General features: G+C 41.6%; 1 protein-coding gene across 2 annotated transcripts; it reads left to right on the top strand.

The window, feature by feature from the left end:
* The first annotated feature begins 1,570 nt into the window (after positions 1–1,570).
* On the top strand, positions 1,571–7,530 carry LOC134575271 (gastrula zinc finger protein XlCGF17.1-like). 2 transcript variants are annotated; one of them, XM_063434535.1, is made up of 4 exons: positions 1,571–2,423; positions 2,976–3,102; positions 4,186–4,299; positions 5,946–7,530. In XM_063434535.1, the coding sequence occupies exons 1-4, from the start codon at positions 2,382–2,384 to the stop codon at positions 6,797–6,799; spliced, it is 1,137 nt and encodes a 378-aa protein (XP_063290605.1). In that variant the 5' UTR covers positions 1,571–2,381; the 3' UTR covers positions 6,800–7,530. The 2 variants fall into 2 exon arrangements, with proteins under 2 accessions (XP_063290605.1, XP_063290606.1); XM_063434536.1 differs by having other exon boundaries at positions 1,572–2,295.
* The last annotated feature ends 19,338 nt before the right edge of the window (positions 7,531–26,868 follow it).

The raw sequence follows: 26,868 nt of genomic DNA, 5'->3' as shown, positions 1-26,868 counted from the left end.
TGCTTGATGAAGTTTTACTCAGTCAGTGCTGTAGACGTGGTGACCCTAGTGGCTGCCAGGGAGATGGCATTTAGTGGTCCACATAAAAGGACACTACAAACCTCTGAAACACTTCAGATTGCTTTATCTGTGAACAGCGTGGCTTCTTTTATTTTACAAAAGGTACAGATTTCAATTGAATTTGCCATAATTTTGGGAACCAGGTAACATATTTCCCTGGACTGATGACTGGTTATGGCTACAGATCACTATTCCTTTAACTCATATTGGCTGTACCCTTATGTCTTTATTATGAAGCTGGATTATTTACACAGCCAAAGCAATGATTTCTATGCAGGTATACATTTTATTTGATCATTTTTTCTTTGTTACTTTACTCTACTCTTTTTTTATTTCTTTCTTTCTCTGACGCCTTCTGAATTATTTTTGTTCTATTGTAGCCCTGTAACGGAACCACTTGCACCCCAACCGGGTACCTTCCATTGATGGATGCTCCTAGTGCTTCCCGAGGACTCCATGCACTCCGCCAGACACCAGAACCACTGTAGACCCGCCGCAGCTTGGTTGGGGTCTTGCCGTCTCCACCCACTCTGGACCCAAGACCAGGGCCCAGCTTCCAGGAGGTCGACCTCTCGGAATTCCAGAGAGCAGAAACAGGAACAAGCTCTTAGCAGAGCTTAGTGATTATACCCTGGGGAGTAGGGGATCAAACACTAGCCGAAACTTCATGAAGGTACAAGATGATCTCTTTAATGGAAGCAAGCACTCACAATTTATACAATTCCTCAGGCCAGAGGCACACCCCCTGGACCTGATGGTACACAGGCACACAAAGGACACAAACCAATCAAAACAATACAACAATGTCTGACACTCCCATTCATTACAGCAAAATCCCCCCCTCTGCCTGTGATATAATTACTGAACACAATGGGCTAACGTAATTATCACAGGCAGGAAAATATACAGTTTTTCACAATATTCATAACTTTAAACGTATACATCACATTCACATAAATTCACTTACATATTCAGAATCAGCATACTCCAAATACAAACATATGTCAAAATCATACAAATTGGTCCAGTGGTTCAAAAGATAGATGGACGTCCTATTTGACCGACTGCAAGCATGGCTTGGGTGTGGTAAGCCAATTATCTCCAGCATACAGAAAACCTCTCTATTCACAACAACAGCAAAAATACCGAACAGAACCCCCAGATAGCTTGTATTTGAGTGCCGAATATAGGTGAACAGCACTCAAATCCCACGAACACAGTCCAATCGCCATAGGGTTAAAGTTAAGCACGGGCTGATGAGAAGTTGAGGAGCAGCTAGTTTAAACTGGTCTGACAGTGTCCCTGGGACAACGCCCTGCTGGAAAACAATGGGACAGGAAATGGGGGAGAGGAAGAGGCACACCTTCCCAGGGCTTCAAAGGGACAAAAAAAGTATTTTAAAAGTCCCAATATGCCCACATATAGTTTTTAAAGGGCCATACACCCCTATATATTATTAACCCTTAATAGGGAACACATGGGATGGGCGGCTGCATTGTAACAAGGCTGAATGATACAAAAGAATGGATACAAATGCAGAAAGATAAGTCCTGCGCTCACTCTCATCACTCCTATGTCTTTTTAGTCTGTTTTTAATTTAAAGGGACAGTCTAAGCACCATAACCACTAATGCTTAGTGAATTAAGGTGCAAATAGTCTTTGGAATATCTCACTCCCATAGCTCTCAGCCTATCATTTCAAACCGTATTTGAATAAGCCAATGCAAAAGTTCATTTCTGCATTAGGCAAGCCACAGCAGAGGTACAGAGGTACTGTTTTTAGGTGCATGGGAGAGATGCATTTTTGTTTTGCAGTTTGAGAAGAAGTGCGGTATAATGCTCCCAGAAATGGTCTACAGCAGATAGTTTTGGCACTCCAGATGTTGTGGACTGTGTGGTTCATAATGATCTTACAGTCGTCATGCTGACAAACCATCAGAGATGTAGTCCTCAGCATCTGGAGTGCAAATTGCCTATCCCTGCTGTACACCATAACCACTAAAGTGAACATTGTCAGAGCTTGTTCTCAAATCCGTTAAAAGCCAAGCTAAAAATACAACTGAAACAATGACAGATACAAAGAGGGCTGCCTTTTATGTCATGTGCATTTCATGAATAGAATGAATAAACGACTGGTTCCATGTTTTGTTTTTTTTCTTTCCACAAGGAGAATTCCTCTGATCTCAGGAGCACTTACTGCAGAGTAGAGATTGCTTGACAAACTGTATGACACCTGGTAAGCTCTGCCATCTCTCGAGATTAGTGTTGGGATAAAGAAAGCCATTAAGTGACTACAGGTAGAAAACTAGAAGCCAGAGGTTAATGTTTCACAGCTCCGCAATGGATTACCAGCTGATCAGACAGGTAAGGGAGAAAATATATATACATTTCTCTCATCTCATCCCGTTTTCTTGCATTGGTGGGAGGGAAGCTAAACTCAAGGATATACAGATCTATTTTTTGCAGCCTTTGCAAGCTCTCCCCTTGTAACCTGCCTAGACTTTCTGTGGCTGGCTAATCCTAGTCTTCCCAATGCAGTTCAAATCCTTGCAAGGCAGGTGCTCTGGGCAATTGCTGCCTCTACTGAGCTAAACAAACCAGGAAGTATAAGGACAGATTATCTGATTGACAGCCAGTGTGGTGTAGCAAGGCTAATTTATAAAACTATGAATTTCCATTGAAATCTACACTTTTTTATAAAATGGGGTGAAAATAAGACATACTATTCATACACAAAGCATTTCAGCAGGCTACGGTGATCTAGGAGTCTGCAGTATAAGAACATTTTATTAGATTTACTTTTCTAATAGTTATTTTGTTTGTTCATGGCAGCTGAAACGGATTTGTGCACAAATCTATCGGAGACTGTTTTGGGACTGATTATTTTTAACAATGAAAATATTTTTTTTTATTTAGGATCAGTGTGAGTTTGAGGAAGTGGCCGTTTACTTCTCCGAGGAGGAGTGGGACTATTTAAATTATGAAGAGAAGGAGCTTTACCGGGATGTGATGATGGAGAATTACCAGACCCTCCGCTCTCTGGGTAAGGAAACCTAATCCTTCTTAATGATCTTAATCTTTTACACCTGAAAACAAAACATGTTTTCAGACACAGGGCTGGATTAAGAACCTATTGGATCTGGTTCTGCTGATTATGACGGGCCTTATTGAAGAATCATTGTGATAGAAAGCACTAAAACAGCCATTCCTCCTCCTGGTGGAGGTGGTGTTTAGCAATACTCTTACCCTATATATAACTTTCTTACATCTGAGCCTGGTCTTCCTGTCCATCTAACAAGCTCTCCAACTAATCTCAAACTCTGACTCCTGTCTGTTCAGGATGTATTTGTCCACTCTTCATTTCCTTCATACTTGCATGCAGAAGTTCCTGGTATGCAGCCTGGGACATAGAACTAAAGGGATGTAGTGAGTGTACCAGAAAGGGGCATAACTAGGACCCAGTGCTGGAATAAAAAATGCTCACTCTAAGTGATACACCTAGGTGGGATGTATGTGTTGGCTGAGTGTGAGGCCGCGTAAATACTTTTCTGCTTCACTACATTGAGCGCAAGAGAGAGCTTAACGTGCTCCCTGATCTCTGCCTCCTTTTGACAGGTGGAACTCCAAGACACGATCATAATGGCAACTGTTGTGACCCTGGTATTTCCACCACTGAAGGAAACATTGCACACTTTTCAGAGATAACAAGAGCATGTTGGGCTGTTAGAGAAATAGAAGCTGCAGGAGTATTTGCACAGTGCATTACTTGTTTTCCATTGCTCTATATAATAGATTAAGAACATGTGAGGAGGAGTGAAGTAAATAAAATAATAATTCGGTATTTTCCACCAATAATGGGTCTATTTCATGGACATGGTCCTGGAGCTGCAGCTCCATTAGCCCCGTATTAATCCAGCCCTGTTCACACACATTCTAGTAAATCAGGGATAAGATTTTATTGGCCTACAATGCACTGAATTCTTTGGATGCAATACATGGCCAAAGAATCATGGGAGTTGTAGTTCAAAAACATCTAAGAGGCCTAGCGTTTGACATACCTGTTGTAAATCACTGAATATTTGTTGAAATATATAAATCAGAATAACATCTTATTAAATACAAACAGGATGGATCAGCAAAGTGCCTCAAATTATATCTGTGATAGAGCGAGGAGAAGATCCCTCTGTAAAGGGTCACCAATGGATTAAGGCGACACAGAGTCCTACAAACAGTGAAACAGGTTAGTAATGAATAATAAACATACATGCACGGCACTCTGACGGGGGCAGCATCTCTAATTAGGTGAGTTTGGCGGCCTCCTAAGGCCTTGCAGCAGCCTAACTCGCCATAACTTTGGCAGGTCCTCCTTCCCTCACTGGGGACCCGACACCAAGAGGGGGCCCGGCGGCTTGCCTGGTATGCCGCCGGATGTGAGGCCCCTACAGTCTGCCCTGAGAGGCAGAGAGCCAGCACAGTCCGCAGCTCCGCCGGGTGTGAACGGCAGACTGTGCAGTGTCTCGCGATCTCTGGCCAATCAGAGCGTTGCCGCGGGTTACCACAGCAAAGCTCTGACTTCTGGAGATCGCGAGACACTGCACAGTCTGCTGTTCACACCCTGCGGACTGTGCTGGCTCTCTGCCTCTCAGGGCAGAATAGAGAAACAGCCCACCACACCACGAGGGATCAAAGACACTGAACCACCAGGGGAAAACAATGAAGGTATTTTTTTAAAATTACAATCTCCTCACTGTCACCCCACCGTGTCACTCCCTCACTGTCACCCCCACCCCACTGTGTCACTCCCTCACTGTCACCCCCACCCCACTGTGTCACTCCCTCACTGTCACCCCACCCCACTGTGTCATCCCCTCCCTCAGTCACTCTGCCACCTGTCATCCCCTCCCTCAGTCACTCTGCCACCTGTCATCCCCTCCCTCCCTCAGTCACTCTGCCACCTGTCATCCCCTCCATCCCTCAGTCACTCTGCCACCTGTCACTCCCTCAGTCACTCTGCCACCTGTCACTCCCTCAGTCACTCTGCCACCTGTCACTCCCTCAGTCACTCTGCCACCTGTCACTCCCTCAGTCACTCTGCCACCTGTCATCCCCTCCCTCAGTCACTCTGCCACCTGTCATCCCCTCCCTCCCTCAGTCACTCTGCCACACACGCTGGACACACGCTGCATCCAGTATGGACACATGCTGCATCCAGTATACAGACACACGCTGCATGCAATCCACTGCACACACTGCATACACTACACAAATACACACTCTGCATGCATCCAGAATTTCATTCTTTGATCCAGGCAGCAAAATGCCTTGGGCCGGCCCTGCATACATGTATGTAAATATCACGTTAAAGCAGGAATAGTTTTTATTCAGATTTGGTGAATAATGTGAGAGCTCTATGAACTCTGGCAGTATTGGTAATAAATACATTTGGCGAATGCTAGCCCAGCTCAGTAATAAATACTAAACAAGCAGGTGTTTAAATCCGTGTCGCTATACACCATAATAAAGAGAGAACAAAAACACATGGTCATTATACCTGCTACCGGAATCCAACTAGATGGAATCAATGTGCCAAGGCTAAAAACAAAGACTTGCACTGCAGCCCATTTTATATTACATCCCATTATAAAGGGAATTAGGGACCTGTAAACTAATAGATACATTTTAATTTAGTGAAATTAGACTAGTTACGAATGGTCAGTCATTTTTTGTAATGTACGGTAATTTGACCACATGATTTGTGTGTTTTTTTTAGTTTCTTTCTGTGTGTAGGTAATCTAATAGTGAGAAATGCCATAGTTTTGCTTAGCTTTGTTAATAAATTAATTTATAATTGTTTATTTCTTTTTACACGCTATACATTTCTTTTAGATGGCATGGTGTACAAACTTTGTTCTAAGAAACTTTGCCCAAAGGGAAATCCACTGATCAGGAGTGCGAGGAAATCCCTTATAATAAAGACTGCTGACTCAACCTCCCAGGAACATGGAACTCCTTCTGAATCTTGTGGGACTACACCTCAGATACTAAGCAAAGGCAATAGAGATTTTTCATGTTGTGAATGTGGGAAAACCTTTCCCTTTCAATCCTCTTTTGTTAAACATCAGAAAATTCACACAAGACAGAAATTGTTCTCGTGTTCTGAGTGTGAGAAATGTTTTAGCTGGCATGCACATCTTGTTAGACATCAGAGAACTCACACAGGAGAGAAACCATTCTCATGTTCTGAATGTGGGAAATGTTTTAGCCGAGAAACCCATCTTGTCAGACATCAGAGAACTCACACAGGACTGAAACCTTTCTTATGCTCTGAATGTGGGAAATGTTTCAGACAGCATTCAAATCTTGTAACACATCAGAGAACTCATACAGGACAGAAACCATTCTCATGTTCGCAGTGTGGCAAATGTTTTAGCCAGCACTCTCATCTTGTTAGACATGAGAAAACTCACACAGGAGAGAAACCGTTCTTTTGTCCTGAATGTGGAAAATGTTTTGTCAGTAAATCATATCTTGATATACATCAAAAAACTCATACAGGACAGAAACCGTTCTTTTGTTCTGAGTGTGGGAAATGTTTTGGTCGGCTCTCAAATCTTGCCATACATCAGAGAAGTCACACAGGAGAGAAGCCCTTCTCATGTTCTGAATGTGGGAAATGTTTTACCCGGCGCTCACATCTTGTTAAACATCAAAGAACTCACACAGGACAGAAACATTGGTAATATTCTGACTGTGAAAAATGTCAGCAATTTCTATACTTTTCCTAATACCAATATGTGTTAGAAGGTACTCCTCATACATTGAAACGCCTGAGAATATAAAATGTTTTTAGTATGAATATGGAAAGTGTTTCGATAGGTACATAAAAATGTTGTCATGCTTTCAAGGCTTGTCACTATGGGATAGAATGTTTCCATCAATTCTCTTTAACCATCTCCATGCTTCTATTTATTTATTTATTTATTTTACTTAAAAGTACTGACACTTGCACACCCTCCATGCCTCACAACGGATTATATCGAACATAAGACAAACACAGGAATGCTCAAGTATGGCCATTAAATACATACTCTTTGTTTATGATATCTACTGATATAAAATTAAGTGGGAAAACTAGTCCAGACAAATAATAAAAATATGTTGGCATATCTAACAGAAAAGCGAGTGAAAGCATACTGAAATGTTTAGTTTCCCCCCTTCATTCTACCGAAACTGCTCTGACTTAACTAATGACCTTATTGAGGCTAAATCCACTGGCCACTACTCTGTTCTATTTCTTGTAGACCTCTTTGCTGCCTTTGACACTGTTGAACATGCTCTACTTCTCCAAACACTTCTCATTTTATGGTTCTCATTCTATTCTTCGCATTGAAGAAACAACAAGCAAAATTGGTTTGGTGTGCTGCACAAAAGCATGTAAAATCACGATTAAATAAATGGTTTACATTCACTGGTATTCAGTCTCCCGATAAATGCTGGTATTACAATAATCCCAGTATGGAATGGAAATATTTTCCAGCTTAAATCACTTTAAAAACAAAACTTAGTGTAAAAATGTACTGAGTAACACTATAAAAAGAGGATAATGCACTCACAAACAATCTGCCACTAAAAGTGGCCAGAAGGGCACGTAGCTAGGTCCAGTGGGCCTTCAAAATAGAACTCTAAGATGTTCTTGAAAGTAATCCTCCTTCCAACTCCCTCAGGTTCCGGATCCCTGTGTAGGAATCCCAGTGTTGGAAGGGATATCACCGCTTCAGAATGGGAGGATATCACAATGGAAGTAGTTTAAAATAACAGAATGTTAAACATTTTCCAACCGGTTTCGTTCTCGGGACTTTCTCAAGGAAGAACTTGTGTACAATGTCTGCCATTGGGGTTTATAAACCCAACCAATCAGTGTTCAATATGCTCCACTTGTGTCCGTCTTCCAATCAGGTGAGTCTGATATGGAGACTATTATTTCCACTGAAAAGATGGCCGTCGGAATCGTGTACGAGTACTGGGAAAGAGGACGTTTGGACCAAGCACACAGAAGACTGTAAGAAGGGATATTTAGTCTAAGACAAAGGAAATGTTTTTGTTTGTTTTTTTACAGTAAAAACAAAAGATGTGGAATTATTTGCCTGGAGAAGTGGGTTTATCAGTCTGTACAGATGTTTTTTTTAAAAAAATGGATAAATATTTGCAGAAACATAATATACAGGGTATGCATTTTAATTAGTGGGGTAATATTTTCTTGATCCAAAGAGATATCTGATAGCAATTCTGGGGTCAATAAAATGTTTTCCTAATTTGTTGCCTAATTGGAAGCTCTTCAGGCAGTTTTTTTTTTTTTTGGTCTTCTTTGGATAAATGGCAAAAATCAAACTTGACGGACGCATGTCTCTTTTTAGCTATGTAACTGTTCCGTCAGTGTCTCTGGTAACACCTCATCCTGTCCCCCAAGGCTCTGTCCTTGGTCCCCTTCTGTTTTCTCTGTTACTGCCTCTCTTGGCAAAGCGTACCAGTTCTTTTCAATTCCAATACACTTTGTCTGTGTTCGTACCGGTACTTTTAACTCGTGCTTACAGGACTTCTCGCAGCCAATTCCTATGGAACAGCCTGCCTCCACCCAATTACATTCTCCGTAAGTCTCCAATTCTTTACAAAGTCCCTAAACACCCACTTTTTAAGAATACCTTATAGACTTCCAAGGTAATTGTCATTACTAAACTCAATTAGTGGGTCCATTGTCCACTTCATTTTTACCTTCTAACTGCTATTTTCCCAGCCTTTTTTACTTGGTTGCCATCATGCTACTCATCCTGTTGTGTTTTATACCTCAGGTTTTCTAGATTGTAAGCTCATTTGCGCAGGCCAGTCCGGGCCTGCCCTGTGCCAATTATTGGTGCAGGGTATGTTGAATGTATTGCTTGTCTGTGACTTGCTCCCTCCCCCTTTCTCCTGTTCTATTGTTTCCCCAGCAGGGTATTGTCCCAGGGACACTGCCAGGCCAGTTTAAACTGGCTGCTTTGTCCCTCCTCAATCTCCCATCAGCCCTTGCTATTGTCTGACCCCACCCTTCCTTATACTATAGTACTCTATGCACCATTGTATGTAAATGAGACTGTTGGGGGCTTAAAATATGTGTGCTATGTCTAGTAAAGTGAGTTGCTGTTTTAACCTTCACCATGTGTCGCCTGGTGTTTGGGGAAAGGGATATAATCTGCTGATGAAAAGGGTGTCCAGGGCTGTAAGCACATTAGCCTGGTCCAGGGTGGAAAAGGCCCTCCGTGATCCCAGACAAGCCTCGGTGACTCGATATGAAGTGCCCCAGTGTCTCTGACAACTAAGAGGTAGCAGATTTGGCTTAGGTACTCGGTTGGAGTACTGGAGCTCTGTCACAATTAGTGGCAAGCGGCGGGATACAAACCTCGCAGAAAAGAGGACAGATAGCCAGCAATAAAACAAAGACAACGCTAACAGAGGGAGACTGGTCCCGCAGCGTTACACCCGCAACTATGGAGACTGAATTTAATAGGGAAGTGAAACGCCGGCTAGGTTTCTACGGAGAGAACCCCCTGATGGAGATCATCACTATGACTCTTGCGCAAGTAGATGCCTACATGTCGGCAAAGGCGGAACGGGAGAACCAACTTCAGTTAGCAAAACCGCGCGCTCTGGAAAGATTGCCAACTACCACACAGACACCAAGACAGAGATTCCCCATGATGCATTTAAAGAGTTTGTAGAAAGGGAGGAAGATATAGATGGATTTGGGACTTTGAGCGGCAGTGCCACTTGTATTAAGTACCACCAGCAGATTGGGTGCTCATCTTGGCTGGTAAACTATCGGGCAGAGAAGCTGAGGCATACAGAGCCGTCCCAGATGAAGAAATTACAGACTATGTTAGGGTGAAGAAGGTAATCTTGGCGAGATATGTCATTACTCCCGAAGAATACAGGAGATGCTTTTCGGGAGATGAAAAGACAGGAGAAAGACGCTCACACAGAATGGACCTGCCGAATGCAGCGAGCAGCCCTAGCCTGGTTCCAAGCCAGCCAAGCCAACACTGGAGAGGAGATCACGCAGCTGATCCTATTCGAACACTTCTACAACGGGCTGAACCCAGAAGTGCAAGAGTGGGTAAGAGATAGAAAACCCACTACCCTGACCGAAGCTGCCTGCCAAGCTGATGTATACCAGGACACTCGCATGCCGCAGCGACCCAGTATCAGGCCAATGCCTAGACCCTTGAGCATTAAACCAGGATCGCCAGTACAGCAAGCAGAAGGGCAGAACCCCACTCACACACACACACACAGTCCGCTGCGCTGAATACACACACAAACATACACACAGACTGTGGAATACGTACACACAGTCCGCCGAATACACACACACACACTGCTGAATACACAGACTGCCGAGTACACACAGAGTGCTGAATACATACACACACACACAGACTGCTGAATACACAATTACTGCATTGAGGGGTGCAGTGTATGTGTTTGTGTGTAAGGATGTTGAGTGTTTTGTGTGAGGGTTGCTGGGTGGGGGGGTAAGGGTGGTGTGTGGGGGAAGGAGTGCTTTGTGTCTGGGGTATGGGTGCTGTGTGTGTAGAGGGGGGTGGTAAAGATACATAAAGAAAATATATATAAAATCTTTGGTGAAGGAGGAGGGGACACAGACATCTCTTTTGATCCGGTGGTGGTATGTGCCTGGCTGTAGCTCTCCTTTCCTCCCGCGCAATGCAGTGTGGAGCGTTGCCATGGTAATGTGCAGCAACGCTCCACACAGATTCCTCGCGGGAGGACAGGAGAGCTGCTTCCAAGATCCCTCCCCCTGCCTCCCGGTCCTCCTGACATGAAAGCAGAGTAGGCGCCTGCCGTTTTGGGCAGGCAGGTGCCTACTCTGCATTGCTGCCGACTTGTGTAACAAACACATACTACATCCATAATACACACTCTGGATCCTCTACACAAACATACACTAAATCACACACCTATACCACCCTGTGCACACTCTCGCTACATCTCCTTTACACACTATGCTCCCTATACACACAAACTCTCTCACTCTGTACACCCCCTAGCCACATATTTTACACCACAAACACAACATGACTGAAACTGACCTATTTACACAAAATACCACGCCACAATCCGCTCACAATACACACACGCAAACCCACAAGCAGCCTCCAAACACATGATGAACAATATGCTTTCCTGGCCCTTTTGCAAGTAACACTCTGAATACAATGAATGTTCTCCTGCCAAAAAATCAATACATTATAATAAAGTTAAAAAAACTACAATATGTAATTCAAATAATTTTTAAGTTTACAGTCTGACAAACTCCTACTTACCTAACTGCCCTGAGGGGGGTTAATAACAATGGTGGTGTGTGGCAGACAGGATCCATGGTGTTCCTTTGGGGGAGCTTGCGAAGCCTACTTTGGTTATCACAGTTGTGATTATTTTCCCAAAAACTCACCTACATAGAGCCTAGGACCCCCTTTCCACAAACCGAGGCTGCACTAGGGTGTGAGGTAGATGTTTGATCTTTCCACCATTCCATAAAAACACCCTCTGTATAGACCTCCACCCTCCCCCCCATTGCATCTGAAGGTATTCGCATGTGCAGCTTTAGGATAGCGCTGGCCCTGGTTGCAAGTCTGGTAGAGCATCCAGTGTGTGTCCCTTGGTGTGTGCACACAAATAGGTTCCTGCATCTAGCTTTGTATTACTCTCTCTCTCATATATGCAGAGGCAAAACTAGAAACCACAGGGTCCCTGTGCAATAATTCCCCTGGGCCCACACCCCATGCATCTTCCCTCCCTCCCGTCACTTCCTTCTAGCTCTCTGATGTCATCATCGGGGCCTGGTTGCGCTCTTAATGTTCTGTAGCGAAGAACAGTCCCCAGGAAATCCATTGCCATCGGGTGGCCACAATAGAATTGGCCACCCAATGGGCCCCTTTAATGCGGCCCTGGCGGGCACCACGGTCACGGGGGGCGGCCGGGCCCCCCGGGAGTGACAGGCCTGCAACTGCAGTAGTTACGCCACTGCTCATATAAGCAGTTATATAATATATTAATAATATATAATATAGTAGTGATATAATATAAGAACACAGAAAGAGAGAGAGAGGTTGACTACATTATATACTTAAAATAAATAAATAATTGCACTCACCAAACTGGACTTGACAGCAGCTTCAAAGAGTCGTTATTAAAATCCTAAAATAAAACATAAAATGAATCGTTAATATTCAGATTTTGAATGGAGGATGACAGTTAACAAATGTATTAGTCAAATAACTCAACCCAGATATGTTACTTAAACCCCCAATTTTTTTTTTTCATCCAGATAGCAATATTATGCAGTACATTATCACAGCTTGACCAAAACTGCCTGTATTTTGACATCTGGAATTTACTTAAAAAAATATACTAGGGAAGAACTTTGTAGGAGAGATATATTTATTTACAGGGACCCTGTATTGTGGAGAGAAATGTATGGGATAATAATAGTAAACAGTCGAGAAACAGGTGTGTCACTCCAGGCTCATTATAATAAACAATATCTCTCTATTTCCTATTATCTCCTCCTTATCACATTATTAACACTCTCCATATTGCTATCTTAGTGCTAATGGCCTCCTATTGCCCATACTACTAATAAGGATTAATAGGAGCTTTGCCCACATCCATCATGGCGCCGGGTGTGTCACTCCAGACTCATTATAATAAACAATATCTCTCTATTTCCTATTATCTCCTCCTTATCACATTATTAACACTCTCCATATTGCTATCTTAGTGCTAATGGCCTCCTATTGCCCATACTACTAATAAGGATTAATAGGAGCTTTGCCCACATCCATCATGGCGCCAGGTGTGTCACTCCAGGCTCATTAAAATAAACAATATCTCTCTATTTCCTATTATCTCCTCCTTATCACATTATTAACACTCTCCATACTGCTATCTTAGTGCTAATGGCCTCCTATTGCCCATACTACTAATAAGGATTAATAGGAGCTTTGCCCACATCCATCATGGCGCCAGGTGTGTCACTCCAGGCTCATTATAATAAACAATATCTCTCTATTTCCTATTATCTCCTCCTTATCACATTATTAACACTCTCCATACTGCTATCTTAGTGCTAATGGCCTCCTATTGCCCATACTACTAATAAGGATTAATAGGAGCTTTGCCCACATCCATCATGGCGCCAGGTGTGTCACTCCAGGCTCATTATAATAAACAATATCTCTCTATTTCCTATTATCTCCTCCTTATCACATTATTAACACTCTCCATACTGCTATCTTAGTGCTAATGGCCTCCTATTGCCCATACTACTAATAAGGATTAATAGGAGCTTTGCCCACATCCATCATGGCGCCAGGTGTGTCACTCCAGGCTCATTATAATAAACAATATCTCTCTATTTCCTATTATCTCCTCCTTATCACATTATTAACACTCTCCATATTGCTATCTTAGTGCTAATGGCCTCCTATTGCCCATACTACTAATAAGGATTAATAGGAGCTTTGCCCACATCCATCATGGCGCCAGGTGTGTCACTCCAGGCTCATTATAATAAACAATATCTCTCTATTTCCTATTATCTCCTCCTTATCACATTATTAACACTCTCCATATTGCTATCTTAGCGCTAATGGCCGCCTATTGCCCATACTACTAATAAGGATTCATAGGAGCTTTGCCCACATCCATCATGGCGCCGGGTGTGTCACTCCAGGCTCATTATAATAAACAATATCTCTCTATTTCCTATTATCTCCTCCTTATCACATTATTAACACTCTCCATATTGCTATCTTAGAGCTAATGGCCGCCTATTGCCCATACTACTAATAAGGATTAATAGGAGCTTTGCCCACATCCATCATGGCGCTGGGTGTGTCACTCCAGGCTCATTATAATAAACAATATCTCTCTATTTCCTATTATCTCCTCCTTATCACATTATTAACATTCTCCATATTGCTATCTTAGTGCTAATTGCCGCCTATTGCCCATACTACTAATAAGGATTAATAGGAGCTTTGCCCACATCCATCATGGCGCCGGGTGTGTCACTCCAGGCTCATTATAATAAACAATATCTCTCTATTTCCTATTATCTCCTCCTTATCACATTATTAACACTCTCCATATTGCTATCTTAGCGATAATGGCCGCCTATTGCTCATACTACTAATAAGGATTAATAGGAGCTTTGCCCACATCCATCATGGCGCCGGGTGTGTCACTCCAGGCTCATTATAATAAACAATATCTCTCTATTTCCTATTATCTACTACTTATCACATTATTAACACTCTCCATATTGCTATCTTAGCGCTAATGGCCGCCTATTGCCCATACTACTAATAAGTATTAATAGGAGCTTTGCCCTCATCCGTCATGGCGCCAGGTGTGTCACTCCTGCTCATTATAATAAACAATATCTCTCTATTTCCTATTATCTCCTCCTTATCACATTATTAACACTCTCCATATTGCTATGCTAATGGCCGCCTATTGCCCATACTACTAGTAAGGATTAATAGGAGCTTTGCCCTCATCCATCATGGCGCCAGGTGTGTCACTCCAGGCTCATTATAATAAACAATATCTCTCTATTTCCTATTATCTCCTCCTTATCACATTATTAACACTCTCCATATGGCTATGCTAATGGCCGCCTATTGCCCATACTACTAATAAGGATTAATAGGAGCTTTGCCCTCATCCATCATGGCGCCAGGTGTGTCACTCCAGGCTCATTATAATAAACAATATCTCTCTATTTCCTATTATCTCCTCCTTATCACATTATTAACACTCTCCATATTGCTATCTTAGCGCTAATGGCCGCCTATTGCCCATACTACTAATAAGGATTCATAGGAGCTTTTCCCACATCCATCATGGCGCCGGGTGTGTCACTCCAGGCTCATTATAATAAACAATATCTCTCTATTTCCTATTATCTCCTCCTTATCACATTATTAACACTCTCCATATTGCTATCTTAGAGCTAATGGCCGCCTATTGCCCATACTACTAATAAGGATTAATAGGAGCTTTGCCCACATCCATCATGGCGCTGGGTGTGTCACTCCAGACTCATTATAATAAACAATATCGCTCTATTTCCTATCATCTCCTCCTTATCACATTATTAACACTCTCCATATTGCTATCTTAGTGCTAATGGCCGCCTATTGCCCATACTACTAATAAGGATTAATAGGAGCTTTGCCCACATCCATCATGGCGCCGGGTGTGTCACTCCAGGCTCATTATAATAAACAATATCTCTCTATTTCCTATTATCTCCTCCTTATCACATTATTAACATTCTCCATATTGCTATCTTAGTGCTAATTGCCGCCTATTGCCCATACTACTAATAAGGATTAATAGGAGCTTTGCCCACATCCATCATGGCGCCGGGTGTGTCACTCCAGGCTCATTATAATAAACAATATCTCTCTATTTCCTATTATCTCCTCCTTATCACATTATTAACACTCTCCATATTGCTATCTTAGCGCTAATGGCCGCCTATTGCCCATACTACTAAAAAGGATTAATAGGAGCTTTGCCCGCATCCATCATGGCGCCGGGTGTGTCACTCCAGGCTCATTATAATAAACAATATCTCTCTATTTCCTATTATCTCCTCCTTATCACATTATTAACACTCTCCATATTGCTATGCTAATGGCCGCCTATTGCCCATACTACTAATAAGGATTAATAGGAGCTTTGCCCTCATCCATCATGGCGCCAGGTGTGTCACTCCAGGCTCATTATAGAAAAACAATATCTCTCTATTTCCTATTATCTCCTCCTTATCACATTATTAACACTCTCCGTATTGCTATCTTAGAGCTAATGGCTGCCTATTGCCCATACTACTAATAAGGATTCATAGGAGCTTTTCCCACATCCATCATGGCGCCGGGTGTGTCACTCCAGGCTCATTATAATAAACAATATCTCTCTATTTCCTATTATCTCCTCCTTATCACATTATTAACACTCTCCATATTGCTATCTTAGAGCTAATGGCCGCCTATTGCCCATACTACTAATAAGGATTAATAGGAGCTTTGCCCACATCCATCATGGCGCTGGGTGTGTCACTCCAGGCTCATTATAATAAACAATATCGCTCTATTTCCTATCATCTCCTCCTTATCACATTATTAACACTCTCCATATTGCTATCTTAGTGCTAATGGCCGCCTATTGCCCATACTACTAATAAGGATTAATAGGAGCTTTGCCCACATCCATCATGGCGCCGGGTGTGTCACTCCAGGCTCATTATAATAAACAATATCTCTCTATTTCCTATTATCTCCTCCTTATCACATTATTAACATTCTCCATATTGCTATCTTAGTGCTAATTGCCGCCTATTGCCCATACTACTAATAAGGATTAATAGGAGCTTTGCCCACATCCATCATGGCGCCGGGTGTGTCACTCCAGGCTCATTATAATAAACAATATCTCTCTATTTCCTATTATCTCCTCCTTATCACATTATTAACACTCTCCATATTGCTATCTTAGCGCTAATGGCCGCCTATTGCCCATACTACTAATAAGGATTAATAGGAGCTTGCCCACATCCATCCTGGCGCTGGGTGTGTCACTCCAGGCTCATTATAATAAACAATATCTCTATTTCCTTTTATCTCCTCCTTATCACATTATTAACACTCTCCATATTGCTATCTTAGTGCTAATGGCCGCCTATTGCCCATACTACTAATAAGGATTAATAGGAGCTTTGCCCACATCCATCATGGCGCCGGGTGTGTCACTCCAGGCTCATTATAATAAACAATATCTCTCTATTTCCTATTATCTCCTCCTTATCACATTATTAACACACTCCATATTGCTATCTTAGCGCTAATGGCTACCTATTGCCCATACTACTAATAAGGATTAATAGGAGCTTTGCCCACATCCATCATGGCGTCGGGTGTGTCACTCCAGGCTCATTATAATAAACAATATCTCTCTATATCCTATTATCTCCTCCTTATCACATTATTAACACTCTCCATATTGCTATCTTAGCGATAATGGCCGCCTATTGCCCATACTACTAATAAGGATTAATAGGAGCTTTGCCCACATCCATCATGGCGCCGGGTGTGTCACTCCAGGCTCATTATAATAAACAATATCTCTCTATGTCCTATTATCTCCTCCTTATCACATTATTAACACTCTCCATATTGCTATCTTAGCGCTAATGGCCGCCTATTGCCCATACTACTAATAAGGATTAATAGGAGCTTTGCCCACATCCATCATGGCGCCGGGTGTGTCACTCCAGGCTCATTATAATAAACAATATCTCTCTATTTCCTATTATCTTCTCCTTATCACATTATTAACACTCTCCATATTGCTATCTTAGCGCTAATGGCCGCCTATTGCCCATACTACTAATAAGGATTAATAGGAGCTTTGCCCACATCCATCATGGCGCTGGGTGTGTCACTCCAGGCTCATTATAATAAACAATATCTCTCTATTTCCTATTATCTCCTCCTTATCACATTATTAACACTCTCCATATTGCTATCTTAGCGCTAATGAATGCCTATTGCCCATACTACTAATAAGGATTAATAGGAGCTTTGCCCACATCCATCATGGCGCATGGTGTGTCACTCCAGGCTCATTATAATAAACAATATCTCTCTATTTCCTTTTATCTCCTCCTTATCACATTATTAACACTCTCCATATTGCTATCTTAGGGCTAATGGCCGCCTATTGCCCATACTACTAATAAGGATTAATAGGAGCTTTGCCCACATCCATCATGGCGCCGGGCGTGTCACTCCAGGCTCATTATAATAAACAATATCTCTCTATTTCCTATTATCTCCTCCTTATCACATTATTAACACTCTCCATATTGCTATCTTAGCGCTAATGGCCGCCTATTGCCCATACTACTAATAAGGATTAATAGGAGCTTTGTCCTCATCCATCATGGCGCCGGGTGTGTCACTCCAGGCTCATTATAATAAACAATATCTCTCTATTTCCTATTATCTTCTCCTTATCACATTATTAACACTCTCCATATTGCTATCTTAGCGCTAATGGCCGCCTATTGCCCATACTACTAATAAGTATTAATAGGAGCTTTGCCCACATCCATCATGGCGCTGGGTGTGTCACTCCAGGCTCATTATAATAAACAATATCTCTCTATTTCCTATTATCTCCTCCTTATCACATTATTAACACTCTCCATATTGCTATCTTAGCGCTAATGAATGCCTATTGCCCATACTACTAATAAGGATTAATAGGAGCTTTGCCCACATCCATCATGGCGCTGGGTGTGTCACTCCAGGCTCATTATAATAAACAATATCTCTCTATTTCCTTTTATGTCCTCCTTATCACATTATTAACACTCTCCATATTGCTATCTTAGTGCTAATGGCCGCCTATTGCCCATACTACTAATAAGGATTAATAGGAGCTTTGCCCACATCCATCATGGCGCCGGGTGTGTCACTCCAGACTCATTATAATAAACAATATCTCTCTATTTCCTATTATCTCCTCCTTATCACATTATTAACACTCTCCATATTGCTATCTTAGCGCTAATGGCCGCCTATTGCCCATACTACTAATAAGGATTAATAGGAGCTTTGCCCACATCCATCATGGCGCTGGGTATGTAACTCCAGGCTCATTATAATAAACAATATCTCTCTATTTCCTATTATCTCCTCCTTATCACATTATTAACACTCTCCATTTTGCTATCTTAGTGCTAATGGCCGCCTATTGCCCATACTACTAATAAGGATTAATAGGAGCTTTGCCCACATCCATCATGGCGCTGGGTGTGTCACTCCAGGCTCAGTATAATAAACAATATCTCTCTATTTCCTATTATCTCCTCCTTATCACATTATTAACACTCTCCATATTGCTATCTTAGTGCTAATGGCTGCCTATTGCCCATACTACTAATAAGGATTAATAGGAGCTTTGCCCACATCCATCATGGCGCCGGGTGTGTCACTCCAGGCTCATTATAATAAACAATATCTCTCTATTTCCTATTATCTCCTCCTTATCACATTATTAACACGCTCCATATTGCTATCTGAGAGCTAATGGCCGCCTATTGCCCATACTACTAATAAGGATTAATAGGAGCTTTGCCCACATCCATCATGGCGCCGGGTGTGTCACTCCAGACTCATTATAATAAACAATATCTCTCTATTTCCTATTATCTCCTCCTTATCACATTATTAACACTCTCCATATTGCTATCTTAGCTCTAATGGCTGCCTATTGCCCATACTACTAATAAGGATTAATAGGAGCTTTGCCCACATCCATCATGGCGCCGGGTGTGTCACTCCAGACTCATTATAATAAACAATATCTCTCTATTTCCTATTATCTCCTCCTTATCATATTATTAACACTCTCCATATTGCTATCTTAGTGCTAATGGCTGCCTATTGCCCATACTACTAATAAGGATTAATAGGAGCTTTGCCCACATCCATCATGGCGCCGGGTGTGTCACTCCAGGCTCATTATAATAAACAATATCTCTCTATTTCCTATTATCTCCTCCTTATCACATTACTAACACTCTCCATATTGCTATCTTAGCGCTAATGGCCGCCTATTGCTCATACTACTAATAAGGATTAATAGGAGCTTTGCCCACATCCATCATGGCGCCGGGTGTGTCACTCCAGGCTCATTATAATAAACAATATCTCTCTATTTCCTATTATCTCCTCCTTATCACATTATTAACACTCTCCATACTGCTATCTTAGTGCTAATGGCCTCCTATTGCCCATACTACTAATAAGGATTAATAGGAGCTTTGCCCACATCCATCATGGCGCCAGGTGTGTCACTCCAGGCTCATTATAATAAACAATATCTCTCTATTTCCTATTATCTCCTCCTTATCACATTATTAACACTCTCCATATTGCTATCTTAGTGCTAATGGCCTCCTATTGCCCATACTACTAATAAGGATTAATAGGAGCTAGGCCCACATCCATCATGGCGCCAGGTGTGTCACTCCAGGCTCATTATAATAAACAATATCTCTCTATTTCCTATTATCTCCTCCTTATCACATTATTAACACTCTCCATATTGCTATCTTAGCGCTAATGGCCGCCTATTGCCCATACTACTAATAAGGATTCATAGGAGCTTTGCCCACATCCATCATGGCGCCGGGTGTGTCACTCCAGGCTCATTATAATAAACAATATCTCTCTATTTCCTATTATCTCCTCCTTATCACATTATTAACACTCTCCATATTGCTATCTTAGAGCTAATGGCCGCCTATTGCCCATACTACTAATAAGGATTAATAGGAGCTTTGCCCACATCCATCATGGCGCTGGGTGTGTCACTCCAGGCTCATTATAATAAACAATATCTCTCTATTTCCTATTATCTCCTCCTTATCACATTATTAACATTCTCCATATTGCTATCTTAGTGCTAATTGCCGCCTATTGCCCATACTACTAATAAGGATTAATAGGAGCTTTGCCCACATCCATCATGGCGCCGGGTGTGTCACTCCAGGCTCATTATAATAAACAATATCTCTCTATTTCCTATTATCTCCTCCTTATCACATTATTAACACTCTCCATATTGCTATCTTAGCGATAATGGCCGCCTATTGCTCATACTACTAATAAGGATTAATAGGAGCTTTGCCCACATCCATCATGGCGCCGGGTGTGTCACTCCAGGCTCATTATAATAAACAATATCTCTCTATTTCCTATTATCTACTACTTATCACATTATTAACACTCTCCATATTGCTATCTTAGCGCTAATGGCCGCCTATTGCCCATACTACTAATAAGTATTAATAGGAGCTTTGCCCTCATCCGTCATGGCGCCAGGTGTGTCACTCCTGCTCATTATAATAAACAATATCTCTCTATTTCCTATTATCTCCTCCTTATCACATTATTAACACTCTCCATATTGCTATGCTAATGGCCGCCTATTGCCCATACTACTAGTAAGGATTAATAGGAGCTTTGCCCTCATCCATCATGGCGCCAGGTGTGTCACTCCAGGCTCATTATAATAAACAATATCTCTCTATTTCCTATTATCTCCTCCTTATCACATTATTAACACTCTCCATATGGCTATGCTAATGGCCGCCTATTGCCCATACTACTAATAAGGATTAATAGGAGCTTTGCCCTCATCCATCATGGCGCCAGGTGTGTCACTCCAGGCTCATTATAATAAACAATATCTCTCTATTTCCTATTATCTCCTCCTTATCACATTATTAACACTCTCCATATTGCTATCTTAGCGCTAATGGCCGCCTATTGCCCATACTACTAATAAGGATTCATAGGAGCTTTTCCCACATCCATCATGGCGCCGGGTGTGTCACTCCAGGCTCATTATAATAAACAATATCTCTCTATTTCCTATTATCTCCTCCTTATCACATTATTAACACTCTCCATATTGCTATCTTAGAGCTAATGGCCGCCTATTGCCCATACTACTAATAAGGATTAATAGGAGCTTTGCCCACATCCATCATGGCGCTGGGTGTGTCACTCCAGACTCATTATAATAAACAATATCGCTCTATTTCCTATCATCTCCTCCTTATCACATTATTAACACTCTCCATATTGCTATCTTAGTGCTAATGGCCGCCTATTGCCCATACTACTAATAAGGATTAATAGGAGCTTTGCCCACATCCATCATGGCGCCGGGTGTGTCACTCCAGGCTCATTATAATAAACAATATCTCTCTATTTCCTATTATCTCCTCCTTATCACATTATTAACATTCTCCATATTGCTATCTTAGTGCTAATTGCCGCCTATTGCCCATACTACTAATAAGGATTAATAGGAGCTTTGCCCACATCCATCATGGCGCCGGGTGTGTCACTCCAGGCTCATTATAATAAACAATATCTCTCTATTTCCTATTATCTCCTCCTTATCACATTATTAACACTCTCCATATTGCTATCTTAGCGCTAATGGCCGCCTATTGCCCATACTACTAAAAAGGATTAATAGGAGCTTTGCCCGCATCCATCATGGCGCCGGGTGTGTCACTCCAGGCTCATTATAATAAACAATATCTCTCTATTTCCTATTATCTCCTCCTTATCACATTATTAACACTCTCCATATTGCTATGCTAATGGCCGCCTATTGCCCATACTACTAATAAGGATTAATAGGAGCTTTGCCCTCATCCATCATGGCGCCAGGTGTGTCACTCCAGGCTCATTATAGAAAAACAATATCTCTCTATTTCCTATTATCTCCTCCTTATCACATTATTAACACTCTCCGTATTGCTATCTTAGAGCTAATGGCTGCCTATTGCCCATACTACTAATAAGGATTCATAGGAGCTTTTCCCACATCCATCATGGCGCCGGGTGTGTCACTCCAGGCTCATTATAATAAACAATATCTCTCTATTTCCTATTATCTCCTCCTTATCACATTATTAACACTCTCCATATTGCTATCTTAGAGCTAATGGCCGCCTATTGCCCATACTACTAATAAGGATTAATAGGAGCTTTGCCCACATCCATCATGGCGCTGGGTGTGTCACTCCAGGCTCATTATAATAAACAATATCGCTCTATTTCCTATCATCTCCTCCTTATCACATTATTAACACTCTCCATATTGCTATCTTAGTGCTAATGGCCGCCTATTGCCCATACTACTAATAAGGATTAATAGGAGCTTTGCCCACATCCATCATGGCGCCGGGTGTGTCACTCCAGGCTCATTATAATAAACAATATCTCTCTATTTCCTATTATCTCCTCCTTATCACATTATTAACATTCTCCATATTGCTATCTTAGTGCTAATTGCCGCCTATTGCCCATACTACTAATAAGGATTAATAGGAGCTTTGCCCACATCCATCATGGCGCCGGGTGTGTCACTCCAGGCTCATTATAATAAACAATATCTCTCTATTTCCTATTATCTCCTCCTTATCACATTATTAACACTCTCCATATTGCTATCTTAGCGCTAATGGCCGCCTATTGCCCATACTACTAATAAGGATTAATAGGAGCTTGCCCACATCCATCCTGGCGCTGGGTGTGTCACTCCAGGCTCATTATAATAAACAATATCTCTCTATTTCCTTTTATCTCCTCCTTATCACATTATTAACACTCTCCATATTGCTATCTTAGCGCTAATGGCCGCCTATTGCCCATACTACTAATAAGGATTAATAGGAGCTTTGCCCACATCCATCATGGCGCCGGGTGTGTCACTCCAGGCTCATTATAATAAACAATATCTCTCTATTTCCTATTATCTCCTCCTTATCACATTATTAACACACTCCATATTGCTATCTTAGCGCTAATGGCTACCTATTGCCCATACTACTAATAAGGATTAATAGGAGCTTTGCCCACATCCATCATGGCGTCGGGTGTGTCACTCCAGGCTCATTATAATAAACAATATCTCTCTATATCCTATTATCTCCTCCTTATCACATTATTAACACTCTCCATATTGCTATCTTAGCGATAATGGCCGCCTATTGCCCATACTACTAATAAGGATTAATAGGAGCTTTGCCCACATCCATCATGGCGCCGGGTGTGTCACTCCAGGCTCATTATAATAAACAATATCTCTCTATGTCCTATTATCTCCTCCTTATCACATTATTAACACTCTCCATATTGCTATCTTAGCGCTAATGGCCGCCTATTGCCCATACTACTAATAAGGATTAATAGGAGCTTTGCCCACATCCATCATGGCGCCGGGTGTGTCACTCCAGGCTCATTATAATAAACAATATCTCTCTATTTCCTATTATCTTCTCCTTATCACATTATTAACACTCTCCATATTGCTATCTTAGCGCTAATGGCCGCCTATTGCCCATACTACTAATAAGGATTAATAGGAGCTTTGCCCACATCCATCATGGCGCTGGGTGTGTCACTCCAGGCTCATTATAATAAACAATATCTCTCTATTTCCTATTATCTCCTCCTTATCACATTATTAACACTCTCCATATTGCTATCTTAGCGCTAATGAATGCCTATTGCCCATACTACTAATAAGGATTAATAGGAGCTTTGCCCACATCCATCATGGCGCATGGTGTGTCACTCCAGGCTCATTATAATAAACAATATCTCTCTATTTCCTTTTATCTCCTCCTTATCACATTATTAACACTCTCCATATTGCTATCTTAGGGCTAATGGCCGCCTATTGCCCATACTACTAATAAGGATTAATAGGAGCTTTGCCCACATCCATCATGGCGCCGGGCGTGTCACTCCAGGCTCATTATAATAAACAATATCTCTCTATTTCCTATTATCTCCTCCTTATCACATTATTAACACTCTCCATATTGCTATCTTAGCGCTAATGGCCGCCTATTGCCCATACTACTAATAAGGATTAATAGGAGCTTTGTCCTCATCCATCATGGCGCCGGGTGTGTCACTCCAGGCTCATTATAATAAACAATATCTCTCTATTTCCTATTATCTTCTCCTTATCACATTATTAACACTCTCCATATTGCTATCTTAGCGCTAATGGCCGCCTATTGCCCATACTACTAATAAGTATTAATAGGAGCTTTGCCCACATCCATCATGGCGCTGGGTGTGTCACTCCAGGCTCATTATAATAAACAATATCTCTCTATTTCCTATTATCTCCTCCTTATCACATTATTAACACTCTCCATATTGCTATCTTAGCGCTAATGAATGCCTATTGCCCATACTACTAATAAGGATTAATAGGAGCTTTGCCCACATCCATCATGGCGCTGGGTGTGTCACTCCAGGCTCATTATAATAAACAATATCTCTCTATTTCCTTTTATGTCCTCCTTATCACATTATTAACACTCTCCATATTGCTATCTTAGTGCTAATGGCCGCCTATTGCCCATACTACTAATAAGGATTAATAGGAGCTTTGCCCACATCCATCATGGCGCCGGGTGTGTCACTCCAGACTCATTATAATAAACAATATCTCTCTATTTCCTATTATCTCCTCCTTATCACATTATTAACACTCTCCATATTGCTATCTTAGCGCTAATGGCCGCCTATTGCCCATACTACTAATAAGGATTAATAGGAGCTTTGCCCACATCCATCATGGCGCTGGGTATGTAACTCCAGGCTCATTATAATAAACAATATCTCTCTATTTCCTATTATCTCCTCCTTATCACATTATTAACACTCTCCATTTTGCTATCTTAGTGCTAATGGCCGCCTATTGCCCATACTACTAATAAGGATTAATAGGAGCTTTGCCCACATCCATCATGGCGCTGGGTGTGTCACTCCAGGCTCAGTATAATAAACAATATCTCTCTATTTCCTATTATCTCCTCCTTATCACATTATTAACACTCTCCATATTGCTATCTTAGTGCTAATGGCTGCCTATTGCCCATACTACTAATAAGGATTAATAGGAGCTTTGCCCACATCCATCATGGCGCCGGGTGTGTCACTCCAGGCTCATTATAATAAACAATATCTCTCTATTTCCTATTATCTCCTCCTTATCACATTATTAACACGCTCCATATTGCTATCTGAGAGCTAATGGCCGCCTATTGCCCATACTACTAATAAGGATTAATAGGAGCTTTGCCCACATCCATCATGGCGCCGGGTGTGTCACTCCAGACTCATTATAATAAACAATATCTCTCTATTTCCTATTATCTCCTCCTTATCACATTATTAACACTCTCCATATTGCTATCTTAGCTCTAATGGCTGCCTATTGCCCATACTACTAATAAGGATTAATAGGAGCTTTGCCCACATCCATCATGGCGCCGGGTGTGTCACTCCAGACTCATTATAATAAACAATATCTCTCTATTTCCTATTATCTCCTCCTTATCATATTATTAACACTCTCCATATTGCTATCTTAGTGCTAATGGCTGCCTATTGCCCATACTACTAATAAGGATTAATAGGAGCTTTGCCCACATCCATCATGGCGCCGGGTGTGTCACTCCAGGCTCATTATAATAAACAATATCTCTCTATTTCCTATTATCTCCTCCTTATCACATTACTAACACTCTCCATATTGCTATCTTAGCGCTAATGGCCGCCTATTGCTCATACTACTAATAAGGATTAATAGGAGCTTTGCCCACATCCATCATGGCGCCGGGTGTGTCACTCCAGGCTCATTATAATAAACAATATCTCTCTATTTCCTATTATCTCCTCCTTATCACATTATTAACACTCTCCATATTGCTATCTTAGCGCTAATGGCCGCCTATTGCCCATACTAGTAATAAGGATTAATAGGAGCTTTGCCCACATCCATCATGGCGCCGGGTGTGTCACTCCAGGCTTATTATAATAAACAATATCTCTCTATTTCCTATTATCTCCTCCATATCACATTATTAACACTCTCCATATTGCTATCTTAGCGCTAATGGCTGCCTATTGCCCATACTAATAATAAGGATTAATAGGAGCTTTGCCCACATCCATCATGGCGCTGGGTGTGTCACTCCAGGCTCATTATAATAAACAATATCTCTCTATTTCCTATTATCTCCTCCTTATCACATTATTAACACTCTCCATATTGCTATCTTAGCGCT

The sequence above is a fragment of the Pelobates fuscus genome, chromosome 10 (genome assembly GCF_036172605.1).
Source record: "Pelobates fuscus isolate aPelFus1 chromosome 10, aPelFus1.pri, whole genome shotgun sequence".
Classification (NCBI taxonomy): domain Eukaryota; kingdom Metazoa; phylum Chordata; class Amphibia; order Anura; family Pelobatidae; genus Pelobates; species Pelobates fuscus.
Note: the sequence above shows the minus strand (reverse complement) of the source record. Positions and strands in the feature narration are given on the sequence as shown.

What these genes read in the sequence shown, in the direction of transcription:
- LOC134575271 (XM_063434535.1), top strand. Translation starts at nt 2,382, where the DNA reads ATGTTTCACAGCTCCGCAATGGATTACCAGCTGATCAGACAG. An exon ending in ATTACCAGCTGATCAGACAG is followed by an intron (nt 2,424 to 2,975) that starts GTAAGGGAGAAA and finishes TTTTTTATTTAG; the next exon opens with GATCAGTGTGAGTTTGAGGA. An exon ending in TCCTACAAACAGTGAAACAG is followed by an intron (nt 4,300 to 5,945) that starts GTTAGTAATGAA and finishes CATTTCTTTTAG; the next exon opens with ATGGCATGGTGTACAAACTT.